We start from the raw sequence: 24,959 nt of genomic DNA on the forward strand, positions 1-24,959 counted from the left end.
CACCAAAACAAAGTGTGAGAAAGTACTATAACACATGCGCCGCTCGTTGTCACCTATTGTATATTATACGACTTTTAAACCACGTAAAATATAAAATATCCTGGATTTCCCAAACTCGGCGTCACATCACAAATAACAAAAAAAAAGAGAAAGCTGCACTTTCTAAGAGCAGCAGCCTTGCTTCTCCGTCCTGCCGTTTAAGAGACTACCTATTAGCTTGGTGCTACTGCAAATCTACTGCTAATATGCTACAATTGCATTGTTACACCCAAGTTAAACATTGTTGTCCTACAGAAAAAACATTCAACAATAACCTTAACTGATTTATTCTACAAGCCTTCTTCCGTTTCCCAGAAAGCAAAAGCTAGGCTAGAAGCTAACGGCTAAAACCTGAGCTAGGTCAATAACCTTAAACCTATCTAAATGATGTCAGGCTAACGCTAAATAATATTTACACTCGCAGTGTGCGTGCAGTCTATGTAACATACTCAAATACACTGACATTAGGGATAGGTGCAGTGCAAAAAACAGCTAGCCGGCTATTATGCCAGAAAGTAGACGGAGCTAGGTCATTAGCACAAGCCAGTTCAGAGAACCCCGGCTATCCTCCACACAGACACACATATACACACACTTCATCCCCAGCTTACCACGAGAGAAGTTTCCCGTTTGGCTTTTACAGTAACCACAGCGGTAGCCATCTTCTCCCCCGAAATATTCTACTATAGTGTAAGACTTATTTCCTGCCATCTTTAAGATCTAGCACAGCTGACAGCTGAGACAGGTGACCGGGCAAGCCTTGCTCGACATGTAACCCCGCCCACAGCAAATACGTCATCAGTTGTGCGTAAAACAAAGGGAGTTCTGATAAAAGTGTTTAAGTGTTACAAGTAACACTCAAATAATGAAACAGCTTTTGTTTTTTGGATCAAAATAAACAATGCATTGCAGCGCATTCTGTAGAAATGACTTTATAACTTCATATTTAAGAAGACAGAGGCAGGGGAGAGGATGAAGGCATGTTCAGAGGCCTGAACATGTTCTGAATGTACGGTTTGGAGACAGTGGCACTGGCATAAAGACAAGGGGTGAAGCTGGAGGTGGCAGATGAAAATGCTCACTTTCACGGTCACTGATAGACAGGATTGTAAATCTGTCTATCAGTGACAGTTCAGGCTGAGAACTTTAGAGATAAAGTTTGGAGAAGAAGGTTAAGATGGTTTGAACATGTGCAGAGGAGGGGTAGTGGACATACTGGACAAAAGATGCTGAAGATGCAGCAGCTAGGTAACAGATAATGAGGAAGCCCACAGACTAGGTTCATGGATGTAGTGAAGCAAGACAGAGTTGGTGTGACAGAAAAGGATGCACGGGACAGGATGAGGGGGAGGCAGATGATCAGTTGTGGTGAGTCCTAACATTAGTAATCAAAAGAAGATTATTTAAAAACTCAGTTCTATCAATTAAATAGAGTAATAACCGAAATCAGGCTATATACCAACAGCTGCTTCCCCACTCTTAAATTAAACATCGTATGGATTAAGTAAACTAAAACAAAAAATTACAAAAATAAAGACCTTCATTGGGGGGGAAATGGGCAGATTTCTCACCAAAAGCTTTGTGACACATAAAATTCCACAAGTTATAATTAAAGAACTGTACACCATATTTATTAAATTATCTGTGCAAAGAGGAAAGACAGCAAAGTAAATCCAAAACAAGATCCTGCGTAAACAAGACCGAGGGAGAGTTTGCATGTAGAAAAATAACTTAGAAAATCACAGCTGGAACAATGATTTAGTTTTATGCAATTACAAAAATGGCGTTGGAGTGAAAAGCGCTTTGTCCAGTCCTAAGTTCTGTTTTACTTTTACAGTTTTCTCTCATTTAGCCACCAGTCAATTTTCTTGGGTTTCACATGGATTCATAGGTTCACAAAACCAGGATATTGGTTGTCTGATAAAAGTTGCCTCCATTCTTCCAACCACACAACAAAACAGACCTAAACAGGATTGTGAAAGCAGCTTGTGAGTTGAAACGCTACAGACAGACACAAACCTCTAAATAAACACGTGACTTTATGTTGTTCAGTGGTTTCTAATTGAAACTCCCCTGGGGCACAGGGATGTTTTCGTGAAGGTATTTCATGCTGCCTTGCTCAGAGAAGTCAGCCACTGTGTGTCCCTCCCCTCGAAGGACCCACTTGGTGGTCAAAAGTCCCTCCAAACCTACAGGTCCTCTGGCATGTATCCGTGCTGTACTGATACCAACCTCAGCTCCTGCAAAATAAACAAAGTAAAATTAAATACCTTGTTTTATTTTCAACATAGTGGTAGTTTAGGTTCACTTGAAGGTAAATACACACCAAGGCCAAAGCGGTAGCCATCAGCAAAGCGAGAGCTGGCGTTCCAGAATACACAGGCGCTGTCCACCTGTTGCAGAAACTGTTCGGCTGTTTCTTCATTCTCAGTAACAATGACATCAGTGTGGGAGCTGCCGTATTTGTGGATGTGGTCCACAGCTTCCTGCATGCTGTCAACCACCTCAATGCAGCATTCCAGGTCCCCATACTCTGTCCTCAGAGACTTGACCTCAGATGGGCTAAAAGTTAAATAGGATGCGAAGCGGGGACCAGCATGAATCTTTACCTGTAAGAAAGCAATAACCAATAGTTTGTTAAAGAGTAAAAAACAAACAAATGTAATTTACTGTATTTATGGACGTGGGTAAAGTGTTAAATTCTCTTGCTGTTTTTCCTATTTCTGAATCTCATTCAAAGCATACACCCAAATAATCCTGTTTCTTACTTGCTCTGTTCTCAGCAAGTCAATGATCTGGTCAAACACAGGAGTACGCAGCAAATCTCTGTGAATAAGAAGAGTCTCCATGGCATTGCAGGCAGCAGGGTAGTCACATTTAGAGTCTTTGACTGGAAAGAAACACAGTTTGTACAATCATTCAAAACCAGTCAGTTTGCATTAGTGACAAATTTAATAGACTGGAGCTGAATGCAATTAAAAACCTACCAACATCAAGAGCTTTGTCAATGCTGGCATCACTGTCGACGTAGACGTGACAGATGCCCTCACTGTGGCCCAAAACAGGAATGCCCTTGGCTGCCCTCTGGATTTCCCGGACCAGCTGAGACGAGCCCCTTGGAATGATCAGGTCAATCATCTTGTCCAGTCTGCACAGATCCTCAACTTCCTCACGTGTGCTCACCTACAGCACAAATTCTTTTAGTGTATCGCAACAAATAAAATACTACCAGGAAACTAAAATTATATTTCTATAATGATTTTTAGTCTTACCAGTTGAATGGCATCTGCTACACCATGAATGGAAAGGGCCTCTTGAGTGAGTTGATGTAGAATTTTGTTGGTGTTGGAAGCTTCTTTGCCACCTTTCAGGAGCAAAGCATTTCCGCTTGCAATTGCTAGTGCTGACACCTGAAGTATAGCATTTAAAATGTCACTCTTTTTGAACACATATAAAACCAAAGACTTTAAAAAAGTATTCCAGACTGCGTAGAGATGGTCTGACCTGTGGCAGACAATCAGGGCGAGACTCAAAGATGACCAGCAGGACACCGATGGGGACCGTGATCTGTTCTAGTTCTAGGTTGTTGGCCACTCTAGTCCTCCTCAGCACCCGGCCGACGCTGTCCCTGGAGGAAACGGCGAGCTGACGCAGGCCAATGGCAAGACTGTTCAGCTTGGCTGTTGACAGACTCAGGCGATTGATCAGAGGCTGGGACAGACGACCTGTAAGAGTAAAGTATGAATAAAAATGCTGGCGCATCAATCAATAAAGAGAAACGTGTTGCCAAGCAGGAGTAAATGCTCTGCTACGCGATGCCACACCCAATGACTCCTACCAAAACAGACTACAATGGTATCTGAGTCACAGATCTACATTCAGGTATGGATTACGCTAATCCGTGTGCCAGCTCTCTGCCTCTGTACCTAATGTTGTTGCTAGCTCCATGTCTTTCCTGTTTGCATTAAGAATTTCTTCTTTCTTTTCTGTAAGGAGCTCAGCAAGACAGCAGATGATCTCCCCTCTCTGAAAAAAAACAAACACACAGATGTGGTCAACACAATTCAAAATTAATTGACACTGCTGTCACTACGACATAGAACTTATTTAATTTGATGACCCTGTGCAACTAATTAGGATAATTTTTTCCCCCTTTACCTGTTCAGGGAGCAGAGAGGCCAGGGTTCTGCCTGCATGTCGTGCCATCTCTGTCTGCTGCTCCACAGTTGGGCCTGGTGGTGTCAATAACACCAACATCAAGCATAAATCCTCAAACCACAACAAAAAGATTCAAATGCTCTGAGTGGTTTTACCCAGTACCTGCAGGTTTCACTTCAGAGAAAAAGGTGCCAACTTTCTTCCCTTCCACAATGTCTGTGATGACGTGACCGGTGACTTTTGGATCTGTGCCATTGGCAATGATTACCGAGGTGCCACCCTGCAGTGCCCAGAGGGCTGCTTTCACCTGAGCCACACAACATGATTTAGTGTAATGCAACATTTTCATTACTGAAAGAACTCTGCCTCTTCATATAGTGAGATGAACTATTATCTGTCACACTGACCTTTGCTTCCATGCCACCGATACCAACTCTGGATTTAGTCCCATATGTGATAGATTGTTGGTCTCCGGGATAGAATATATCAATGAGCTTGGCATCATCTGTTCCTGGTGGACTGTCGTATAAGCCTGAGGAAAAAATAAGAAAAATAAATCACACATACATAGATATCTTCTGATTTAACAAAAACGCGAAAAAACAAAACAAAAAAGTCTTCTATTAATGTCTGACTACCTGGCAATCATTAATGAATAAAAGCAAAGCATCAATAAAATATATGGCAGTTGCTGTAATACTATGCATAATAATGGTTCACATTTATTATACATACAAACATAAACATAATCTACACATTTACACAAATAACATACTGGCCATTACTGTGATTCTTAAATGCAAATTAAAGAAAATATTATTTAAATATATCTGTACCTTGGACATCAGACAGGGCAATAAGTAGGTCTACTTTCATTTCAACAGCCAGCCGTGCAGCCAAGCTGTCGTTATCTTTGATGCTTATTACCTGAAACACAAACAGATTTTTCATTAAGCAAAAAACACCGCGCAGGTCAGTAACAAGTTCAGTTGCTACTACATTTTAAAAGCTTCCCTCTCTCACTCAGGTGCAAAGGAAACATTGCATGCAAAAACAGGTGTACCCACATTTACACCCTGTAGGTCACTGTTGGGAACAGGGGGTGGAACAACAGCGTCGTTCGTGTTAATTATCGGGACGATATTCATACGCAGCAGTTCATGCAGCGTGCTGTTCAGGTTCCGGCGCTTCTGTTCATCGTGAAAGTCCAGATTGGTGACCAGAATCTAAGGAGGTGGAAAGAAATGTGAAGAAGTATGTGACATTTTAGTCAGATGCTGTAGGTATTTTATTCTATGCCAAACGTAGAGCACATACTTGTGCAGTGCAGATGCTGTATTGGGTGAACATAGCTTCGTACAGCGCCATCAGACCGCTCTGCCCAGCAGCTGCACAGGCTCTTGCTTCCAAAACTGGGACTGTCTGAAAGACAGTGAGATTTAAACAAAGTTAACAAGATTTAGAAAGAAAGAAATCAGCACACTGTTATACAGTCTACATTTACAAAATAGAGGGTCCAAGTTCCTTCTGTTAAAGCTTATTCACCATGTCTTTCAGTTGGTTCTGCCCAGAATGCAGAGCTTGTCTGACACTCTGAGACAGCAGTATCTCATGTCTCAGTCGCTGCTTCCCAAATGCCACAGCACCACTCGTAACAATCATCATCTCCCTGCCTTGATTCTGTAGCATGGCCACCTGATGGAACACAGAAACAATAACATTTAAGATCTCTTTTCTTTGGACCAGTCATTCCTCTATAAAAGACACTTTGTATCAACATTATTACCTGCTCTACTATTGAAGCCAGTCGTCCCAGTGCCAGACCACATTCATCTCCACGCGTCACCACAGCGCTCCCAAGCTTCACTACAATGCGTTTGGCTTGCTTCAGCTCACTGCGGTGTGCAAAGGACTTCCCATGGGGTCGAGGGAGAACGACTGCGGGGAATAAAGAAAACAGTCACATTTTAACAGGCACAGGCAACCGAGGAAGAACCAACACATATCAAAGTGATCCTGAGATTTGTATACAAGCCTAGTATGATGAAGCACTTGGCTGATCACTTACATTTAGCCTGGGAAAAGGCTCTGATGTAGACTGGGCACACATTTGATTGCCGTGTTCTGAATGGCAGAGGAGAGCAGGAAGCAAACCTGGCAAACATGGCACTGAAAATTCAGGACCACTGTGATGAGCACAGAAAGCAATGCATGGTTAGTTTAACAATGGAATAGCATCAAATTAAATAAGCAGCTTCTGGGTAAAACAAACAGGCTTGACGCCAACGTTTTAAATAGATATATGGAGTTTTGCTGTCGCTTGAAAGCTCTGCATCATGTGTCTTATTCTTATCAGTGTTATGCGATATTTGGACTTGACACACTGACCCATTAAAGATTGTTTTGCACCAAGTTAGCTTAGAAAAATACCAGCAATAATAGGCAGGGCAATAGACTGGGCGCTTTTCACTTGTATAACCTGTAATACATATGAACGAACTGCAGTTTGCATGGTAGTTTATCAGACTATAGCAGCTACGTGTCGAGTACTTCTGTCAAAACATACCTAGGTTAGCTAACGTTAGCTAGCTTTAGCTGTTGTGAGCTGCCTAACTTGCCTCGGTTTTCGACAGAACAGGCGGAAGAGATTTTTTATAAATGACTCCTTACCCAGCGAGATGGAGACCTGGAAAGCCAACCACAGCTACACTTGTAAGTGAACGGCGAAATGAAGACACGTATTCAGTGAGAATCGCAGCGCTTCACTGCCACATCCACAGCCCACGTTGTGTGGGAAGTGCCGTAATGCTATTCACGAACGACGTGTACATAAAATATCGGGGGGGAACGACGTAAGACGTTGGCTTACGCAAGAAAGTTTTAACGTACGCATGAATTTTATTTTATTTTTCTGTGAGTGAGCACGGGTTGCACAAGTACAGAGACGTCGAGTGACAGTACTACACACTTAACGCTGAAACGAAGATTGGGTTGTGTAAATAGTGCAGAACAGTTTTATCAGCATGCACCGTCTATATCACAGAGAATGCAGACTTTTGCAATATGTATTATGCTATTATTGTTATTTATAATTACAAGTAATAGGCATATTTTAAAAAGTAATGTCGTTTCTTCTAGGGGCAATATAACATCGCAATAACATTTTTTTTTTTAAAGGAAAATATTTTGTAATGTAATTCTGACAACAACAAGCGTGACTGTAAACAACTAATATCGCTTTTTTCAAGTTTTCGAAATTATATCTTCACAAAATAAAACAAGCTTCGCTTAAGTACTCACGTGACTTCCGGGCGACTTCCTGGCTCTTTTTACACCCGGAAGAGCAAGCGTCCTATGAGATCTCAAATTGAGATTACTTCACACCTGTGCTCAAACTAAAGAAATTTCACACTAAATTGATTCCCTTTTCCTGTCATTTTTTTTTATTAAATGACCCTGCATTTTGGACTGTTGACTTGTATTTTAATCAATTTCTTTGAAACTGTGCCATTAATTTGTGTGTCAACCATTTGAACCTGCTAGTGAAGCAAAAAAACAAAACAAACAGTCTTCAGTAATGTGACACTAAAGCCACGTGAGTGGCGTTTGTGCATGCCAGGACAGACCTGTGAAACATTAATGAGCAGGACAGTCAGAAGCACAGTGCACACTGAGCCACCATAACAGCTGTACACAGAGCTATGGGGACCATGGAGGAAACTTTGAAGTGTCCTGTGTGCCAGGATTTCTTCATTGATCCTGTGACGCTGCAGTGCGGGCATGACTTCTGCCTCACCTGTATACAGGCTGTCTGGGAAACCGATGTGTCTGATGAGGGGCCTTTCTTCTGCCCGGAGTGTCAGATATTTCTCCCCTCTGACCTCACTCTGAAGATAAATGCAGACCTTCAGACCAAAGTAAAGGACTTCACCACTAAGACGCTGTCAGCAGCAGAGCGACAAGCAGCAGCTTCAACTAGTGAAACTAAATCATCATCAACTATTTGCTGTGACCACTGCATAGAGATGCCATCAGTAGCCATAAGAACATGCCTGACTTGCGATGCCTCGCTGTGCCAGGCTCACGCCCTGCTCCACCAACAGAGGTCTGCTCTAAGGGAGCACACAGTGGTGGAGGTGACCAGCGATCCACTGTCTCTGAAGTGCAGGGAGCACCGCGATGAGCTTAAGCTCTTCTGTATGGAGGAAAAGGTACCTGTGTGCTGTTTGTGTGTCCTGGTTGGCACACACAAACATCACAAAGCCTCTGAACTGCATGAAGCCAAAGCAGACTTTAAGGTGATTATTATAATCTCTTTTCATTACTTGTGAGGAATATTTATCTATTTTCTTCCTGTTGTTTTTTGTTTGTTTGTTTGGTTGTTTTACCAGAGGCATGTTGTATTTCTGTCTCCAGAGTATGCTTGAGACCACAATGAACCAGCTACTAAAGAGGAGAAGTGAAGCCGAACATGCCATCAAAGACCTGGAGTCACTGTATACACAAACAGTGGTACAACCAATACAGAAATCACACTCTTAAATTGCTTAACTTTTTAAATTGATGGAAGCCATTCTTGTTTGTCTAACAATGCATTTATCTCATAGACCTCTGCTGCAGAGTTTAGAGAGAGAATCTCAGACAAGTACAGCAGAATCCACGTCGTGCTGAATGGCGATGAGCGTCTAATGATGCAGATTATAGACGCAGAGGAGACATGCATGACAGAGTGGCTGGAGGCCCAGAGGAGCATTGTAGAGGCTCAGATCAAAGAGATAGATGCATTCAGAGCCTCCAGCAAATCACTTCTCCAGGAAACCAATGATCTGCGGTTTCTGCAGGTAGGGTTTACATGATCACTTACCGTGACCAGAAGTGTAGCACAAATATAGCTCAAATGTTTCCTGTTGTTTTCAAACAGCAAATCACATCACAGAATCTTTGGTGAGTATATTGCTGAGTCCAGTTTGTAACCTGAAATTGCCCATGCTTTACGCTGCTCCATATTATTATTCACTGAGCCTTCCTGTGGTATGATTTTTATTTTTATTTGCAGTGATCCCTTGGAATTTGCTCCAATCCGAGAAGTAAACAGAGACCTCTGTGACCCTGAGAAGCTGAGAACAGTAGAGAGGCTGGTGGATGAACTCTCGGTCGCTCTGTCCCAACATTTTCCACGAATGTGGTCATGTTAGTAAAGCTTTTTTCCTTTGACATTCTAAATCCAACTCTCATTATCATTATAACTGTGTAAATATTTGTATTTGCAGACTTAAGTTCTCCTCTCCTAGACTTCAAAACAGCTCATCCAAAGCTGGAGTTATCCCAAGACAGAAAACAAGTGTACTGGAGACGCCAACCTTTCGGTGAAGGACAGAGCCCTCAGCCATATGACTCACAGTATAGCGTCCTTGCTCAGGAGAGTTTTACAGGTGGCCAGCATTACTGGGAAGTCATTGTCCAAGACAAGCCCTTCTGGATGATAGGTGTGACCACGGGGTCAGTCGATAAAAAAGCCAGTTTAAGCCAGAGTTCTTCCAGTCTGGGTGTAAATAACACATCTTGGTGCATCTACCATGGAGACGGACAGTACCTGGCGTGCCATGATACTCAGGAAAAGCAGCTGTCAGTTGGAAAGAGAGTCAGAAAGCTAGGCATACTTGCAAACCTCCAGAAGGGGGAGCTGTCATTCTATGATGCCGACGCTATGAGGCTGCTTCACTCCTTCTGTGTGCAGTGCACAGAACCTCTCTATCCCATTTTTAACCCATGCATTGATATGAATGGAGTCAACACACAGCCTCTTACCTTGTTTTGGATAAAGGACCCCTGGGATTGGCATACACGTGAGGAGAAAAGTGAACTCACAGGAACCATTTAACTGCCTCTGTGGGATGCAGAGTCACTGATCAAATAATTCTTTTAAGTGTAATTTTCCATTTGTGCTCACATAAAATTACATTGTGAAAATGTCCAGCGTGCTGTACAAATCTAGGTTGTCAAAAATATTGACTACCACCAAGTTTCCGTGGTTGGCTTTGACTCTGGTAAAGCTACAACGGCTTTTAACGAATATACCTACCTCTAACGTCTTGCTAAAATTAGGTTATATAATAATATATGAGAAGACACATCTGCAGACATATCCGTACCGTGACTTTATAATGTCAAGACTAAAGTTATGTAATCATTGCAGCACTGCCGTTTCTGCAGTTGACATGTACGCTAAATATTTCATTAAGTGGTATCAGGTTCAAACAGTGCATTTGCTCTGTGGCAAAGTCGATCTCTTTCTGCAGCTTAGCAGCTCTCATGTGTGCCTTGATGCAGTTCATAAAGTAAATGACCCGTGTGTAAACTGCTCATCAGACCATGGAGGACATGCATGCCTTTAGTCTCACATGTCAATGGCCCTACAGAGTTGTTGCCCTGCACCAGACAATACACTGAGGTCAAATAACACGAACAGTAACGCTATATGTCTAGAAAAGATTAAGACACTTAACAATCTGATTCACACAATTCTTTGTGCATCACGCTTTTGCTCATTGTAAATATAAATAAATACCTTTCTGCAGAAGAAGAAGAAGTCTGAAAGTTCACATTCAACACAATTAGAAAATATAACTCTCTCTTTTTTTGTAAACAGTAACATTATGCACCCATCACAGGGTTTTGAAAGTTCAGCCACCCTAGGGCTTGGTGAGGGCATACAAGAACAACACAGCACATCAGAAAGAAGAAGCATTTATTTGCATCATGTAATAATTCTGCCACAACTTTAGGACATTTTCAGTTCAGTGATGCAGCTTGCCCCATTTTCCAGAGGAAACATGGTATAGCTACTTATATTGTGAGATTTTCTTTTCCATTCTTTGTTTCACACATATACAGCCACTCAAACACACTGTGCTTAATTAAAAAAGTAATTCAAGCCTTAGGGTTTTTTCCATGCATGCATCATTTATGTTATAATAGCGGATTTCAGATTTTTCCATCTTTTATGTGTAACTGATAAGACAATCCAGCTAATATCCAGTACATTTATGAATAGTTTGAATAATCATATAATTTGATTACATTTTAGGAAAAGCGTACAGTGTGTAGTGGTTGGAGATCTGGCGGGCATATTATTGAGAAACAAAGGTTGCTCAAGGAATTGCTCCTTCAGTATTTGCCTTGATCCAGTCCAGGAAATGAGTGACCCGTGTGTAGACCCCAGGCTTGTTCTTCTTCCCGCACTGGTCTCCCCAACTCACCACTCCATAAACAACATTAGCGTTGTTCTGCATGCACGTCAATGGTCCTCCAGAGTCCCCCTGAAACAAAATTGTACAGCTGACTATATGCTACTACTGGAACTAATGTAATAACTTTCTGTAGATGCGTTAGTAATATACATGTTATAACAGCATCAAACCATCAAATGTCCTAACCTGGCAGGAATCCACCCCTCCCTCCAGGTAGCCAGCACAGAACATGGAATTGTCCAGCATGTTCCCATAAACAGAACGATCAGAGCACTTTTCCTGGTTGATCAGCAGGACATTGGCCTCCAGCAGGTGGCTGGAACCATAATCAGCTGCAAAGATAATGCAGAAATATATTACGGGGTAACCCTTGTTTCTTTTTTTCATATTTCATGCCCACTTCCAGAACAAAATGAGTGAATGTTCATTAAAAGTTACTGAAGGTGATCTCTGCCTGTAAAGCTAGCTATGGATACCACTGGAAAAACCCAGAACCTGTTGTAATGGTCGTCTGACCACATCTGCGTTGATATATTGAGGTGTCAAAAGTTGTCGTTAAGGAGAGGTCATCAAATGTTGGAAAAGAGTTCAAGCTTCATTTAAAATGGTAAATGGCCTGTATTTGTATAGCGCTTTACTAGTCCCTAAGGACCCCAAAGCACTTTACACAACCAGTCATCCACCCATTCACACACACATTCATACACTGGTGATGGTAAGCTACATTGTAGCCACAGCCACCCTGGGCCGCACTGACAGAGGCGAGGCTGCCGGACACTGGCGCCACCGGGCCCTCTGACCAACACCAGTAGGCAACGGGTGAAGTGTCTTGCCCAAGGACACAACGACCGAGACTGTCCAAGCCGGGGCTCGAACCGGCAACCTTCCGATTACAAGGCGAACTCCCAACTCTTGAGCCACGATCGCCAATAGAAAATGTCAAGTGTTTATCAAATAAGCCAAATTATGTACATGAAAAATGGCAACCTTTTTGTAACCTTACATACATTGCTCAGTAGCACCCCATCCAGAGATTTTGCACTCCGTCCCATCAGGCAGTGGCGCATTTGGTAGACAGGCTGTTTTCACAAACTGGGTCTCATTGGCACAAAAACCAGGAGTCCCACTCAGCTTCAACAAGCCTTTAGGAATATGTGTGAGATATAAATGTCACAACAAACTCAAAGAAAGAACATCTGAACAAAATGACAGAGACATTTGAGACAAGTATCACCTATATCATTGTAAACAGCTTCACTGGTCACCCTGTAGTTTGGATTTTTAATAGTCCTTTCGACAGGTATGGTCTGAGTTCCGGGGTCTGGCTTACTCACTGAGAGACTTCCAGCCAGCACCTGCATGTCCTTGTTTGGTTCACTGTGCAAATAAAAAACAAAAGGGTTCAGTCAATATTACGTTGTCTTACTTCTAATCTGCCATTAATCTGGTTCTTCAACCTTGCAGCCTTACATGCAGTGTGCAGCTGTCAGCACCCAGCAACTTGCGATGAGAATTCCTCCACAGACATGTCTGAATGGCTGAGCGGAGCCCGTTGGCTTCACTTGCACAGAAACCTGCCAGGGTATAGCTCCTGGACTGACTTTCAGACCCCCAAAGATTCGGGTAAGAGCCTTTTTTGGCTGAGGTATGCCACAGGTGGCAAACTGTTTTGGTCCAGTAGTCGGAGGGAGAGGTGTCACAGAAGGGTGGATGGGCTTCCCAGTTGATGGTATGGCAGTTGCTGGCAGCTTACCAGTAGGTTCTGGCTGCGGTGGTTTAGGCTGTGTTGGTACTGGCTGCGGTGGTTTAGGCTGTGTCGGTATTGGCTGCGGTGGTTTAGGCTGTGTCGGTTCTGGCTGCGGTGGTTTAGGCTGTGTCGGTTCTGGCTGCGGTGGTTTAGGCTGTGTAGGAGCAACCTCAGTCGGCGGCCCATCTGAAAACACAGATCCAAGAAGATGGCACAGATGTTTTGCTGGCAACACTCAAGACCAAAATGTTGCCCATCACTTTAAAACTCACGTGTCGATACAGGACATTTTGGCACATCACAGTAGTCCCACAGTAACCTGTGGCCTCTTCTGAAAAAGCACCAGGGCTTTGGCTCTCCGTCAGGGTTCCTGAATCAGAAAACGTCACTGAGGCAGACCTCTTATAGGTGTTTTCTGCACATTGTATAAATGGAGTTACTTCTGACCTGCAGAAGTTGTGAGGGCCAAGGCCGTCTTTGTCCTCAAAGGAGGTGAAGGGATTAACACCCGATGCCAGGATGAAGTGGGAGTTCCAGTAGAGGCACTCATCACCATCATCCGTCTCGCTCACATTGCCACGATATGACTCTCCATCGTCCACATAGCAGTCGTTTGGACCTGAGAAATGTAAATTACTCAGTGAGTCAATGAATTATGATAAATATATATGAAGAAAAACTGTAGAATGAATTATTTACCAACATGGCAGAAATGTCCTCCGAACCCTTCGGGGCAATGGCAGTCAAAGTCATTTTCATCTCTGACGCATGTGCCACCATTTTTACATGGATTAGGATTACAAACTGAAACTTTGGAGAACAATAAAACAAAATTTAGGCTGTTGTTCAGTAACTGCTAAAATCCTCACCAAAGAGGAATTTGGGCTTTTTAAAAAAAATATATATATATATATATCAACATACTAGTTTTGCAGTCTGGAGGCTGAAAGGGTCGCTTGCATTTGCACTCATAGTGCGGAGGAGTTGAAGTCAGTACACATTCGCCATACCCGCATTGACCTCTTTTACAAATTCTTGGACCTTAGAGAATAACACCATTAGGATATTTTTAATAACATTAATTCAGTTTGTTTTTTTACACTTTGCATATATATATATGCAATTTGACAAAAGAATGGAGAGGAGCGATTTTTTTCTTCACACCTCTCTCGCATTTTTTTCCCTTGTAAGGTTTGGGACAGTCACATTTGAACTTTCTCTTGCCTTTCTCCTTACACACACCATTGTTAAGGCAAGGATTTGGGGTGCACTGGCCTGAGAAATAAAAAATGACAACACACCGTAATGTCAAAATTAAACCTTTCCTCTGTAGCATTAGAAGAAAACATGCCACAGATTTGCACGAGACGTTTGTTAGTATCTTACCGTCTAGGTCCAGAAACTTATCAAGCCAGTCTGAATGACCATTTTCATCATCCTCATCATCCTCATCCACGACCTTAAAGAAGAGATCTAGAACAATACTTTCCTTTAGATTTACAGTTTTAATTCTTTAAATACTACATTTCAAACCATTTTCTATATATGTTACAAAAGCAACATAAAGGAGTACTAACCCTCAATTATATCTTTAAACCTTCCTTTTGGTCTCTTTTTCTCATGTTTCCCATGTCTTTCAGGCCGTGCAGAGTCCCGATGTCTGTCTTGTCTTTCAGGACTTGAAGACTCTGGATGTCTGTCATGTCTTCCAGGATGCGAAGAGTCCCGATGTTTGTCGTGTTTATGTTTCAACTACATTTTTTAAGGAATTGCAGATGACAGCATAACATAAGAGCACGTACACATCCAAATAACTATCTCTATCACGCTATATATTCATGTCTAGCTGTCTAGCTGTATATGTGGCTAAAGCTATTGACTTAACCTTTTTAAACAGAAACATGATCTACTGTGTTTTTGACAGAAAATGCCACAATGTAAATAACATACAACGCATGTGATTATTAAATTCAGTTAATACATACTTCAGCAGGTATGAAGAGCACCGCTAAGAAGAGACAAAGGAAGAGGAGCTTTAGGTTCATGATGGCAGTTGACCAGAAGACATGTAGGAGAGTAACATGAGAGTGAGCTGACTGGGGGAGCCCTCGCACTTTTCCAAACATTTGGTAAGTACACTAACCTTTGAGATAGCCCTTTCTTTCTGTCTTTTTTTTTTCTTTTTTTGTTTTTTTTGTCTGGCATCCATCCGTGTTGCTGAGTCAGTTGTATTGATTATAACTGAGCTCTTAGATAGTTACCTTTATGGTCCTACATAATAGGAAAAATTCAGCTGAGTTTACCAATCGCTTGTGAAAAACACATTTAAAATCAAAAGATATCTTCCCCCAAATGCTGACTTTAAGTTACTATATCTACATGAATGTTTTCCATGTAGTTTTGGTTACATAAGTACAGTGTAAACATTACATTTCAGGAAATGTGGTCAAATAAATTTACTTGATTGGTATACATTCATGTTTATACCAAGTATATTTTTCTTAATGATTAATTGTTTAAATAAATGAACATTTAAAATTTATACATTTCAGCTGCATTAAAAAAATGTCTTAATGTTTATTAAGGGCAAAAAATCTTCTTTTTTTTAGTCTAATGGAGCATAATAACTGTGTCTGCCAGCCTGAACAAATTCCTCACATCAAAAAATGTTAAGTGAAATAAAAGATAATCTGCCAAGCATACCCAGGTGCAGAGAGCATGTTTGCTTAGGACTGACTGTTTGTTTGAATGTAGACTTTGGATCCACACATAGGTTCATATCAGGATAAATACCAGTGTGCTTTTACTAAAATCATAATTCGCTGAAATAGCTGGCAAATCCAGCTGATCCATAATGTGTTAGCAATGCTGAGGACTTTCCCCTGCTACATGAAAACCTCATGCGATACCCAAACAGTTACTAAACAGATTAGTACCTGATATATTTTCTTAGACTTTCACAAAGAATGATGCTCTTGCTTTAGTAACACCCTGGTTTTAATTTGAAAGTCTCAAGGTCTAAGTGATGGACATGCATGATTCCCACAGCCTTAACTGTAACAACCGTAACAGCATCACACTGAAATATTATTGTGAGCACAGAAAGCATTACACAGCCTGAGCATTAACACTGTCAGGATGTTGCACAAGGTCACAGAGTCGCTTCAAACTTCATAATCTCTTTATTTTAAAAAGTCGTTAGTTACAGCTTTAATATTTTTGCCTTATTGTGGAGTAGCAGCTTAAAAAGTAACTGTTCAACAGCTCTTCTGTGAAGTAAACCGGAGATCCCTGTTGGCAGATGAAGGGTTACAGATAACAATAGGTTTTGCATTGTTGCCATTGTGGTCATGACCAGGGCAGACAGCTAAGTAGAGGCAGTCTGAGAAGGTTCCCGTGCAGAAGGCAAACAGCGGTGTCATTTTGTCCGCCTCGAGAAACATCACCAGCCCTGCAGGAAAACTACACAAAACACCAATCCGGCAGAAACGCTTCGTGAAAGGCAGCTGATGCGGAACGCCTCCATGCCAGGCCGTATACTCGCCATCAAAAAACTCCACACACCAGGACTCAGGCCCGCGGCCGAGCCAGCAGTCCTCAGTTGTGCCCTTCCGAGGAATGTTGGGGTAGGTGACACCGAGCTCCCAGTAAGTCTTCCCAGTTACATCGATTTCCCAGTAATGGCGACCAAAGCTGAAGCCCTGCAAACTGATGACATTGAGGGTAGTGTCAAAGCGTCCAGGTAAGTCAGGAAGTTGCTGCCAGGTGTCCGTATATGTGGCACTATCGCCTTGGGGAGAGATGATCAGCTTTGGGTGGGCGGTTTCTGGATCCAGGCACACCTCGCTGGAATCTGGAGATATTTTACATTTTGGAATTCAACAATGTTTTAATTGAATGTTTGATTGTAATCATAAATAATATATAAATATGTGAACTGACAGCTCTTGATGAGTTTCTTGATCATCGGGGTCTGGGAGCAGATAAGCAGGAGCATGTTATTGGTGAGGCTGATGATCTGCTCAGCTTTAGCTTCATCCAGGCTCACACTGCTTGGGTCTGTTTGGTTTAGCAGATCAATCACTCTAGTGGAGGCACACAGTAAGTAAAAAAACATATATATCATCTGTTGGTACGTACAATATGAAGCTTATTTCTATGATAGATTAGAATTAATTTCCCTACCTGTCTGCTGTTTCCATGTCTTCCTGTTCAGGGTATGAAAAGAACGACTGGGGGAAAAAGCAAAAAATAATCTCGATTATTTTTATTTTATCAGATTTATATTTTTGTTAAGACAGGAAACACAACATTTCCAGTTATATCTGGCTATTGTCAACTTTTTCACCATTGTATCAGGCTCTGTGTCCGTTTGGTCCAGTGCCAGAGTGAGTCTAGCCAGATCCTGCTCTATCTCCTGGATCAGAGAACAGTTCCTCTCCATGAGCTCATCCAAGGCAGAGACAGCAGCCCGCTCTTCCATCTCCAGGTGGGACAGGGTAATCCTCAGGTCCTCATCCAGGACAGCTTGGATTTCTTGATATTTCCGAATGATACTCTTCCTTATCACTGAGGACTTTTTCTGAGTCGGGCATACATATTTAGAAGTTAATTGCAGCCCTGTCACGAGTAATTATTTCACCTCTCTGTTCTGTGAACGGAACGAAACTCACTGTGATTTCTGACTGTCGTGCCGCGAGTTTCCTCAGCCTATATTTGACTGCTTCTCTCTGCTTCTTTAGACACTCTTGGTGCTTTCCCAGTGTCTCCTAAAGAAAGGGTTTCACACATATTGAGAAAACCTCAGTTGAAGCTAACAAAGTGGATCTGGCAGTGAAGTGCAGCTGCAAAAGCAGACGCTCATTATGATGCAATGATAACGGCAACAAAGCAATGACCGACAGGAAAATACTTCTATCAGCCATGACAGTCTTGTTTCAGACTTGTTATAGTATGAATCATTGTATGAAAGGGTTACGATTTCGAACTTTTACAATATGCTGATGACTTACTTTTATACTTATCATGTGCTTTGGCAAACCTTTGTTATAGTTTTACCATCACAATGTTTCTCACACATACCGTACCTTCACACAGTGGGTTCATTGCTTCTTTTTCTTGGATGAATTAGAGAAAATGAAGTTCTCTGCAAGGTCCAAGAAATTGTTACCATTATTAGCACCATTACTTGTTTAAAGAATTGAACTACTTTTCCTTTTTTTCTTTTCTTTTAGCTCTTTTCTGTCACTCCTGCATGGATGATTTCAGGTATGTTAAATTTGTATAGTAGCTTCTTGTTTCAGTTTTCTCCCAGTCGTCACTGCGAGGTGACCTCTAAACGCACCATATAGTGTTTGTCAGCTGTCACCTCACATTAAATTCAAAGGAAAATCTGATATATAAGCATGTCCGGCTTGATTGATTCATTTGTTTCTCACCTCTCCTTCTGATTGTATTTGGCCTTCCTCTGGTTTAGACCCAGAATTGCCAAACCTCCGATTATGATGAAATTCCTGGGGGTGTGCGATATGCACCTTGAATCTTCTCATTCGTTCTCTTAATGTTTTTTACACTGTTAACTTATTATGACTGACTTTTGAAAAAGAGCACAGCTTTTGGTTAAATGAGTACTTAACTGTTATTTGATGTACGGTACACATACTGTATATAGCCTGGTGGCGTTTCCTATATTTCATTTTTGTCTTTATGGAGTTTTTCTTTAGTTTTGTCACTAATCTAATGCTGTAAAAGAAAACAAGAATCAGAAGTGACTCGGACTGTTGGAAAATGGTCTTCATTTCTGCTTACAGCACTCAGCCATACCTCGCAGTGCCAATTTGTTTGTAAATTTATGTAAATATCACTCAAAAAATACACATCTCCTCTGTGGCATGTGACACTGCAATCCTTCATTTTTATCCCATAATAATATCCCTTTCTGACTGAATGAGGCCACACTGAAGTTTTCAAATGTATGCGCTGCACAAGGGATGCATTAATACTTAAGAGTTATACTGTTTGACTTACTGAAATTCTTCTTGTTATAAACTATTTATTCAAAGATGTGTGTAATGCCATTTTAAAAAAATCATTTTGATGTTTGTTTCATTTGTTTACAATATTTGTCACTACAGATTGTCCCATGCTGTGTACAAGTGTTTCCTAAAGAATGGTGTAGTTGATGTTTGGTTACTGTGCTGAATGATGAAGGGTTGACACCAGAAGAGTGATTCGACTCCGGTGAAATAGAAAACTTCTCACCTTAAATGTGAACACACAGGCCTCCGAGAAGAAGTCAGTCACGATAAGCTACTCGTATAAGTGCAATATGACATGAATGCAAACCCGGAGAGGAAACAATTTATAAATAGGTTTTTATACTTAGATGGATTCCATTTCTCACCATGTGGTATTCTAAAATGTATACAATACATTCACCAGCCACTTTGTTGGGTTCACCTGCTCAGCTGGACGTTAACGCGAATATCTAATCAACCAGTCACATGGCAGTAACTCGGTGGATTTAGGCATGTATACATGGTCAAGACGACCTGCTGAAGTTCAAAAGGCATCAGAATGAAGAAGAAACATGTTTCATGTGAGTTTTTGAACATGATATGCCAGACACGCTTGGCTGAGTATTTGACAAAACTGCTCGTCTACTGCATTTTCCCATGAAACCATCTCTAGGATTTATAGAGAATGATCCAAAAATGAGAAATTCTTCAGCGAGAAGCAGTTCTCTGGGTAAAAATGCCTTGTTGATGTCAGAGACGAATGTTCAGACTGCTTCAAGCTGACATGCACACAAATACTTGTTATAACCAAATTATGCAGAATCAAATCGCGGATTGCAGCAGCAGAAGACCACACTGAGTGCCCCTCCTGTCAGTTAAGAACAGGAAAAAGAGGCTATAGTTCACACAGACAAATGATTTCCGGTCTGATGAGTGTCAGTTTCTGCTGTGACATTTGGATTTAATGTCAGAATTTGGTATAAACAACAATAAAAGCATGAATCCATCCTGTCTTTTATCAGTGATTCAGGCTGGTGAATGTTTACTGGTGTGTGAGCAATATTTTCTCTGCATACTCTTAGCCCCTTACTACCAGCTGAGTGTTGTTTAAACTCCACAGCCTACCTGAGTATTTTTGCTTTATTGTTCCTTTATGACCACGGTGTACACATCTTCTGATGGCTGCTTGTAGCAGGATAACAGACCATGTCAGAGAGCTCAGATTATCTCAATCTGGTTTATTAAACATAACAATGAGTGTGCTGTACTCATATGGTCTCCACAGTCACCAGATCTCACTCCAATGGAGCATCTTTGGGATGTGATGGAATGGGAGATTCACATCATGGATGTGCAGCCCACAAATCTGCAGCAACTGTGCGATGCTGTCATGTCAATATGGACCAAAATCTCTGGTGAATGTTTCCAGCAGCTTGTTGAAGTCAAAAGAGGGTCCAACCCAGTACTAGTAAGGTGTACTTAATAAAGTGTCCAGTGGGTGTATATCTGTTCAGTGCATAACCCACAATAATATATAAACCCCTCCAGTAAAGCAGTCAAAGTCAAAGCTTGTGTAACCCAACAGTAACTTAGCTAATCAGAGTTTGTTTAGGTCAGTGGACGCCACCATCTGATTAAAAGTTACTCAGTCCAAAAATGACTTCTTGACCTGCGTTACATCACTGAGCGCGTGTGTTTATTGGTGAAATGCAAACAAAGAAAAACAAACAGAAAAGAGGCGGTGGGTACCTTTGGTTTAGCAGAGGATCATTATGTTTCATGGTGATTTAAAGCTTTATTGGCTTAGAATTCAATACAACAAATGGCAGTGTGGGGTTTTTTCTTCTTTTCTTTTTTTATATAAAACAGTATTTTCAAACACATTAGGGGTTTTAGCTATTTGTCACTTACTTTGCTTTTGATATGGCATTAAAATATAATACGATTTGTACTTCCAATCCATGTAAAGGGAGAGTGTCTGGCCGTGTTTATGAGAGCCTGAGAAGAGAGACATTTTTTGTCAGGGTCAAACGGATGTTCAGTGCGTAGCCATGGGAAGGAAACTAGTGATATGCGGGTGCTTGGATGATGCAACAGCTGTTGGGTAAGCTAACTGCTTTCCCGGTGACTTTTTCTTTTTAATTCAAAGACTCACTGAGCCAATTCTTGCAAACTTTGGACTAAAACCTTTTCAGCCCAAGCGAGGGTAAGCTGACACATGTTCAAGCTACGAGCATGGACATTTTGTAATGAGCGCCATGAGGTTCTACTGTACTTACAAAGTTCCACAGGAATCAACAGCGAGAGAAATAGTAGGAAGAAACGAGCAAGAAAGAAAAGAAAGGCGGTTCCACTCGAAGCAAAGCAAGAAGTAAAACAAGCGCATTCAAACCAAAGAACATGACCCTGTTCATCGTCCAGTCTCATTCTTTGTCATTTTTGAACGCGGAAGAGATTCCCGCTCATCGTTGACAGTGCAAGTCTAACAGGACAAGTCTTTCAGTACATAGTCTCAGGAAGCATCAGAGCAAAGAGTCCAGTTCATGGCTTCCGTGATTATGTCAGGTTAAAACAATCAAATTTTAAAAAAAGAAAAGAACAAAAAATATATATAGAAGAAAAGGAAATAAACCAAAACCTACATCTAGATTACAGCTGCTGTGTGCTATCTGAATGTACAGAAAATGCATGCGGCTCTGAGTGCTAGAAGAGCTTGGCCTTCTTTTTCATGTCGTTGCGTTTCCACAGGGGAAGCCTGTCAAACTCCTGGATCTCCATTCCAAAGATGTCAAAGAACGTTTCAGGTGCTAAGTGGCGCTAGAAGTGAGAACAAAGGTGGAGAAAAAACAAAAGGAGGGGAGGGTGGGGGGTGTTCTCAGTTAGCACCAAAGCCATAAAAAAAGAGGTCACAACAGAAACGACAAGAAGCAAATGGATACTGCATATTCCTCGCTACGGTCGAATTTGTGTAACATGCTCTTTACACAAAGCAGAGAAATGCAGTATTAATTGCAGAAGGTCAGGTGGAAAACCGATACCTCCAGTCTGGTTCTGTCCACATCCCTGGGCAGTTTAGCTCTCCCTCTACTGGTTATCATGAGCATTTCATAGGGATACACCTTCAGGAGGAGACATTCATCAGTGGACAAGTCAGATTTACAAGCTTTTGAGTTCAGCTTCAGAACAATTTACAAACCATTTTCATGAAACAAAACTATAAAATTGGAACATTTTAGTAATTCTACTGCGACACAGGGAGCACTGGGTGGGAGAACAGGTATGTGACAGGAGGCTGACTGGGTTGTTGTATTTTTTTTAGTCACTGGGGAAATGCAGGTGCTATGACGTGTGCACTTTCTTTCACTTTGGGTGCCGAAACGTGCAACAGATTAGGGGGAAAACATGGAAACAGAGTTACGTAACAGGCTGTAATTTTTAGATTAATTTAAAGCAAACTAAAAAAAAACAAAATTGTAATGTAGGCCAAGTAAATCCACATGGGTATGACTGTCCTGGAAATCTAAGGTGTTTGGATTTTTTTTTTAAATAGCTAACTCCTTTGGTGCAAGAAGAAATTGATCACATTCAATGATAAGCAACTAGAAGTTCTTTGAAGCCTCTCACCAACTCATATCCACACAGTAATGCATATACGCCATTATATACTACACAGTATATAGTGATATGAGTTGTTTGGATGACAATTTGGGCGTTGGATTCTCTACTGTATGGTGCATACAGTATCCAGCCACTTTAAATCAAAGCTATGTGCAGATGAGCATGGAGAAGCCGGCATGCTAAGCGCTAGAGTGACTCGGCAGCTCCTAAAGCAGCATGCTGAACCCGGCTAAGGTGAGCCTTTCACTTCCTGCAAAAGTATTTCTTCCACCAATGTCCCCACACTACAGGGTTTATGCCATATCGCCTCGGACGTTTTTGTTTTTTTATCCGGATGAGATTTATTACAGTAAAAAAAACTCCATTGAAGAAGTGAACAATATATAATTTAAAAAAGAGATCTATCTACAGTATGTAGATTACAGTGTCATCAGTACAAAAAGAAGAAGATACTTGCTTTCGGTTCCAACATATTAGGCATAGATACTCCCCTGTCCATCCTTGCAAGTGCTGCACGGCCATCCTTAATGTGCTAAAGAACAGAACATACACAAATGTAATATAGTGGAAGGGGACTGCAGGGATAATGGCATGAATATGTCCACTAATGACAGTGGGCACAATTTTCACTGGATGGAGCAAGTAGCCTGGATACTGTTCGGTACCTTAAGTAGTATTTACGATGAGCAGTCATTTACATGTTTTCTGAATGACTACGTTCCCTCAGGTGAGTTTTAAAATGACACAGCTACATACTGAGTTTAGCTTTGAGTCATAACACTGATAACACAACACACAGAACAAGGCATGAGGCAATGACTGTATATTGGACTTCTAGTACACTGGTTCAGCTACCGGGCTGTGCATGTTTGATTCTCATATTCGAGGGATTTGAAATCGCTCATGCCCCGTAGCTGACAATAATCCAACAGTGATGCAAGCATGTAGCAGGAGTGGGCGGTGTGCATTCAGGGCAAAATTTTTCTTGGAACCCACGTGCAAGCAAAATGTCTGATGCAAGATGAGGAGGCATGCCATGTGAAAAAGCAGATGAGGGACATACCTGAAACTCTGCAGGACAAAATGGGACAGAAAATGAGACTCACAGTTAATGGTTTTTGCTGTCAAGTCCCCTGCCAAGCTACTATTTACAACACTGCTGTCCTTTGATGACACACGCGAATCATTGTGCAAATATTTCAAAATGCATGTCTACTTATGTACATGTAGCAAGCCGATTCTGAATACTGCTGCTGAATAGCTCTGGTGAAAACTGACAAGAGATTTGTTGGGTGGCTGTTTTTCGGTAGTATCGCTCACCTCTGCCTCCTCCGCACATGTCCCCATAGCTGTTGTACTGGGTGAAATCTGTGGACTGAGGCTGCAGGAACACACGAACAGTACATCAGCATTAACATGTCGGCATTTTCTTTCTCAACTGAGACGTTCATTTAATTTTTAATTGAAATATTTAAGGCACATCAGGAATTAGTGTTTCTGCTACTGATGTCAAGACAGACTGCATTTGAAGGTGGACTTATTATACTCATTTCCAGCTCCATGTTTTATTCTGGAACTCCAGTAAAGTAGCATTGCATAATTTAAAGTAAAAAAAGAAAAAAGTCCTTACTTATCTTTTACAGGCCCATTATGCAACCCCTTAGTTCAGTCTAGGTCTCAAACACATCATTTTAACTTCTGTCTCTTTAAGGCCCACTTGACTCCAATTGGCTGCCCCTCGCCTGGCTTTGCAAACACATGAGAGTGCTTGTAAGGCCTGCCCCACAGTTATAACCGTGCCCGAGATGACCATATAAGAAAAATGTGTGCAACTCTGATGTCAGTAGTTGGCAAAACATTGGAAATCAAGGATTCAGAGAACTCTGCACCCTTTGCCATTAACCTCATTATGTAGTGGGTATTCATATAAAAGTATGCTCTCACCCGATGTAGCCCATTTCTTCCATAGCCAGGCAGAGAGTTCGTTTTGGTTGGAGAAGGCTGATCTGAAATATGAATGTTGGCCAATTAATAATTAATTACTTATATTTGTTTTTAGATTTTAAAAAAATGAAAATCAGGAATATACCATGTTAGAGGATATGGTATATTCTAACCTATAAAAAAAAA

The 24,959-nt window shown here is 41.4% G+C and overlaps 7 protein-coding genes across 34 annotated transcripts in view; 2 read left to right on the plus strand and 5 right to left on the minus strand.

The window, feature by feature from the left end:
* The window catches only part of LOC102301822 (arginyl-tRNA--protein transferase 1), a 51,451-nt gene extending 50,610 nt beyond the window's left edge, over positions 1 to 841 (minus strand). For 3 of the 5 annotated variants that reach the window (XM_042222853.1, XM_005927125.3, XM_005927124.3), the window contains exon 1: positions 651 to 839. In XM_042222853.1, the coding sequence (XP_042078787.1) occupies positions 651 to 750 (100 nt within the window). In that variant the 5' untranslated portion in view covers positions 751 to 839. Of the gene's footprint in view, positions 1 to 650 lie in introns of all 5 variants that reach the window. The other 2 variants (XM_005927123.3, XM_014335120.2) reach the window with 2 other exon arrangements.
* An 807-nt stretch (positions 842 to 1,648) lies between these two features.
* LOC102302539 (delta-1-pyrroline-5-carboxylate synthase) lies at positions 1,649 to 7,023 on the minus strand. The gene is made up of 17 exons (XM_005927126.3): positions 6,868 to 7,023; positions 6,266 to 6,383; positions 5,984 to 6,135; positions 5,743 to 5,892; positions 5,515 to 5,619; positions 5,265 to 5,423; positions 5,034 to 5,124; positions 4,605 to 4,729; positions 4,360 to 4,504; positions 4,198 to 4,271; positions 3,966 to 4,065; positions 3,544 to 3,764; positions 3,312 to 3,449; positions 3,027 to 3,222; positions 2,808 to 2,929; positions 2,366 to 2,648; positions 1,649 to 2,279 (listed from the first exon to the last, which is right to left on the minus strand). The coding sequence occupies exons 2-17, from the start codon at positions 6,360 to 6,362 to the stop codon at positions 2,098 to 2,100; spliced, it is 2,340 nt and encodes a 779-aa protein (XP_005927188.1). The 5' UTR covers positions 6,363 to 6,383; positions 6,868 to 7,023; the 3' UTR covers positions 1,649 to 2,097.
* Positions 7,012 to 8,739, plus strand: LOC121814878 (E3 ubiquitin/ISG15 ligase TRIM25-like). The gene is made up of 2 exons (XM_042222889.1): positions 7,012 to 8,495; positions 8,614 to 8,739. Exons 1-2 carry the CDS (start codon positions 7,899 to 7,901, stop codon positions 8,737 to 8,739), a joined length of 723 nt encoding a protein of 240 aa, XP_042078823.1. The 5' UTR covers positions 7,012 to 7,898.
* Positions 8,740 to 8,837: 98 nt separating this feature from the next.
* On the plus strand, positions 8,838 to 10,915 carry LOC102313150 (E3 ubiquitin-protein ligase TRIM39). The gene is made up of 3 exons (XM_042222875.1): positions 8,838 to 9,141; positions 9,254 to 9,387; positions 9,468 to 10,915. The coding sequence occupies exons 1-3, from the start codon at positions 9,050 to 9,052 to the stop codon at positions 10,076 to 10,078; spliced, it is 837 nt and encodes a 278-aa protein (XP_042078809.1). The 5' UTR covers positions 8,838 to 9,049; the 3' UTR covers positions 10,079 to 10,915.
* Positions 10,916 to 10,928: 13 nt separating this feature from the next.
* habp2 (hyaluronan binding protein 2) lies at positions 10,929 to 15,337 on the minus strand. Its single transcript, XM_005927127.3, has 13 exons — positions 15,180 to 15,337; positions 14,772 to 14,946; positions 14,581 to 14,667; positions 14,359 to 14,469; positions 14,119 to 14,235; positions 13,894 to 14,004; positions 13,642 to 13,813; positions 13,467 to 13,564; positions 12,918 to 13,380; positions 12,682 to 12,824; positions 12,455 to 12,589; positions 11,634 to 11,779; positions 10,929 to 11,516 (listed from the first exon to the last, which is right to left on the minus strand). The coding sequence occupies exons 1-13, from the start codon at positions 15,318 to 15,320 to the stop codon at positions 11,349 to 11,351; spliced, it is 2,067 nt and encodes a 688-aa protein (XP_005927189.1). The 5' UTR covers positions 15,321 to 15,337; the 3' UTR covers positions 10,929 to 11,348.
* Positions 15,338 to 16,357: 1,020 nt separating this feature from the next.
* Positions 16,358 to 17,820, minus strand: LOC102303134 (zinc-binding protein A33). Its single transcript, XM_005927128.2, has 4 exons — positions 17,543 to 17,820; positions 17,380 to 17,426; positions 17,137 to 17,279; positions 16,358 to 17,047 (listed from the first exon to the last, which is right to left on the minus strand). The coding sequence occupies exons 1-4, from the start codon at positions 17,675 to 17,677 to the stop codon at positions 16,452 to 16,454; spliced, it is 921 nt and encodes a 306-aa protein (XP_005927190.1). The 5' UTR covers positions 17,678 to 17,820; the 3' UTR covers positions 16,358 to 16,451.
* Positions 17,821 to 20,957: 3,137 nt separating this feature from the next.
* Positions 20,958 to 24,959, minus strand: part of ablim1a (actin binding LIM protein 1a) — a 41,664-nt gene continuing 37,662 nt past the window's right edge. For 21 of the 24 annotated variants that reach the window (XM_042222863.1, XM_042222858.1, XM_042222870.1 and 18 more), the window contains 6 exons: positions 24,774 to 24,835; positions 24,150 to 24,210; positions 23,893 to 23,900; positions 23,287 to 23,361; positions 22,250 to 22,330; positions 20,958 to 22,028 (listed from right to left, as the gene is read on the minus strand). In XM_042222863.1, the coding sequence (XP_042078797.1) occupies positions 21,915 to 22,028; positions 22,250 to 22,330; positions 23,287 to 23,361; positions 23,893 to 23,900; positions 24,150 to 24,210; positions 24,774 to 24,835 (401 nt within the window). In that variant the 3' untranslated portion in view covers positions 20,958 to 21,914. Of the gene's footprint in view, positions 22,029 to 22,249; positions 22,331 to 23,286; positions 23,362 to 23,892; positions 23,901 to 24,149; positions 24,211 to 24,773; positions 24,836 to 24,959 lie in introns of those variants that run through there. The other 3 variants (XM_042222856.1, XR_006054633.1, XR_006054634.1) reach the window with 3 other exon arrangements.

Source organism: Haplochromis burtoni, unplaced genomic scaffold (assembly GCF_018398535.1).
Source record: "Haplochromis burtoni strain Fernald_Lab_line unplaced genomic scaffold, NCSU_Asbu1 Contig_96, whole genome shotgun sequence".
NCBI classification, from domain to species: Eukaryota; Metazoa; Chordata; class Actinopteri; order Cichliformes; family Cichlidae; genus Haplochromis; species Haplochromis burtoni.

Excerpts from the sequence above, each read along its gene's own strand:
- LOC102302539 (XM_005927126.3), bottom strand. The coding sequence starts at position 6,362 with ATGTTTGCCAGGTTTGCTTCCTGCTCTCCTCTGCCATTCAGAACACGG. Across the intron at positions 5,125-5,264 it reads GTGACCTACAGGGTGTAAAT|GTAATAAGCATCAAAGATAA; the intron begins GTGGGTACACCT and ends TTTGTGTTTCAG. Across the intron at positions 4,730-5,033 it reads TGCCCTGTCTGATGTCCAAG|GCTTATACGACAGTCCACCA; the intron begins GTACAGATATAT and ends TTTTTTCCTCAG.
- LOC121814878 (XM_042222889.1), top strand. The coding sequence starts at position 7,899 with ATGGGGACCATGGAGGAAACTTTGAAGTGTCCTGTGTGCCAGGATTTC. Across the intron at positions 8,496-8,613 it reads AAGCCAAAGCAGACTTTAAG|AGTATGCTTGAGACCACAAT; the intron begins GTGATTATTATA and ends TTCTGTCTCCAG.
- LOC102313150 (XM_042222875.1), top strand. The coding sequence starts at position 9,050 with ATGATCACTTACCGTGACCAGAAGTGTAGCACAAATATAGCTCAAATG. Across the intron at positions 9,142-9,253 it reads ATCACATCACAGAATCTTTG|TGATCCCTTGGAATTTGCTC; the intron begins GTGAGTATATTG and ends TTTTATTTGCAG. Across the intron at positions 9,388-9,467 it reads TTTTCCACGAATGTGGTCAT|ACTTAAGTTCTCCTCTCCTA; the intron begins GTTAGTAAAGCT and ends TTGTATTTGCAG.
- habp2 (XM_005927127.3), bottom strand. The coding sequence starts at position 15,320 with ATGTTTGGAAAAGTGCGAGGGCTCCCCCAGTCAGCTCACTCTCATGTT. Across the intron at positions 14,668-14,771 it reads GTTTAAAGATATAATTGAGG|ATCTCTTCTTTAAGGTCGTG; the intron begins GTTAGTACTCCT and ends GTATTGTTCTAG. Across the intron at positions 13,814-13,893 it reads AGGACATTTCTGCCATGTTG|GTCCAAACGACTGCTATGTG; the intron begins GTAAATAATTCA and ends TACATTTCTCAG.
- LOC102303134 (XM_005927128.2), bottom strand. The coding sequence starts at position 17,677 with ATGGAAGAGCGGGCTGCTGTCTCTGCCTTGGATGAGCTCATGGAGAGG. Across the intron at positions 17,280-17,379 it reads GACATGGAAACAGCAGACAG|AGTGATTGATCTGCTAAACC; the intron begins GTAGGGAAATTA and ends TGCCTCCACTAG. Across the intron at positions 17,048-17,136 it reads CAAGAAACTCATCAAGAGCT|ATTCCAGCGAGGTGTGCCTG; the intron begins GTCAGTTCACAT and ends AAATATCTCCAG.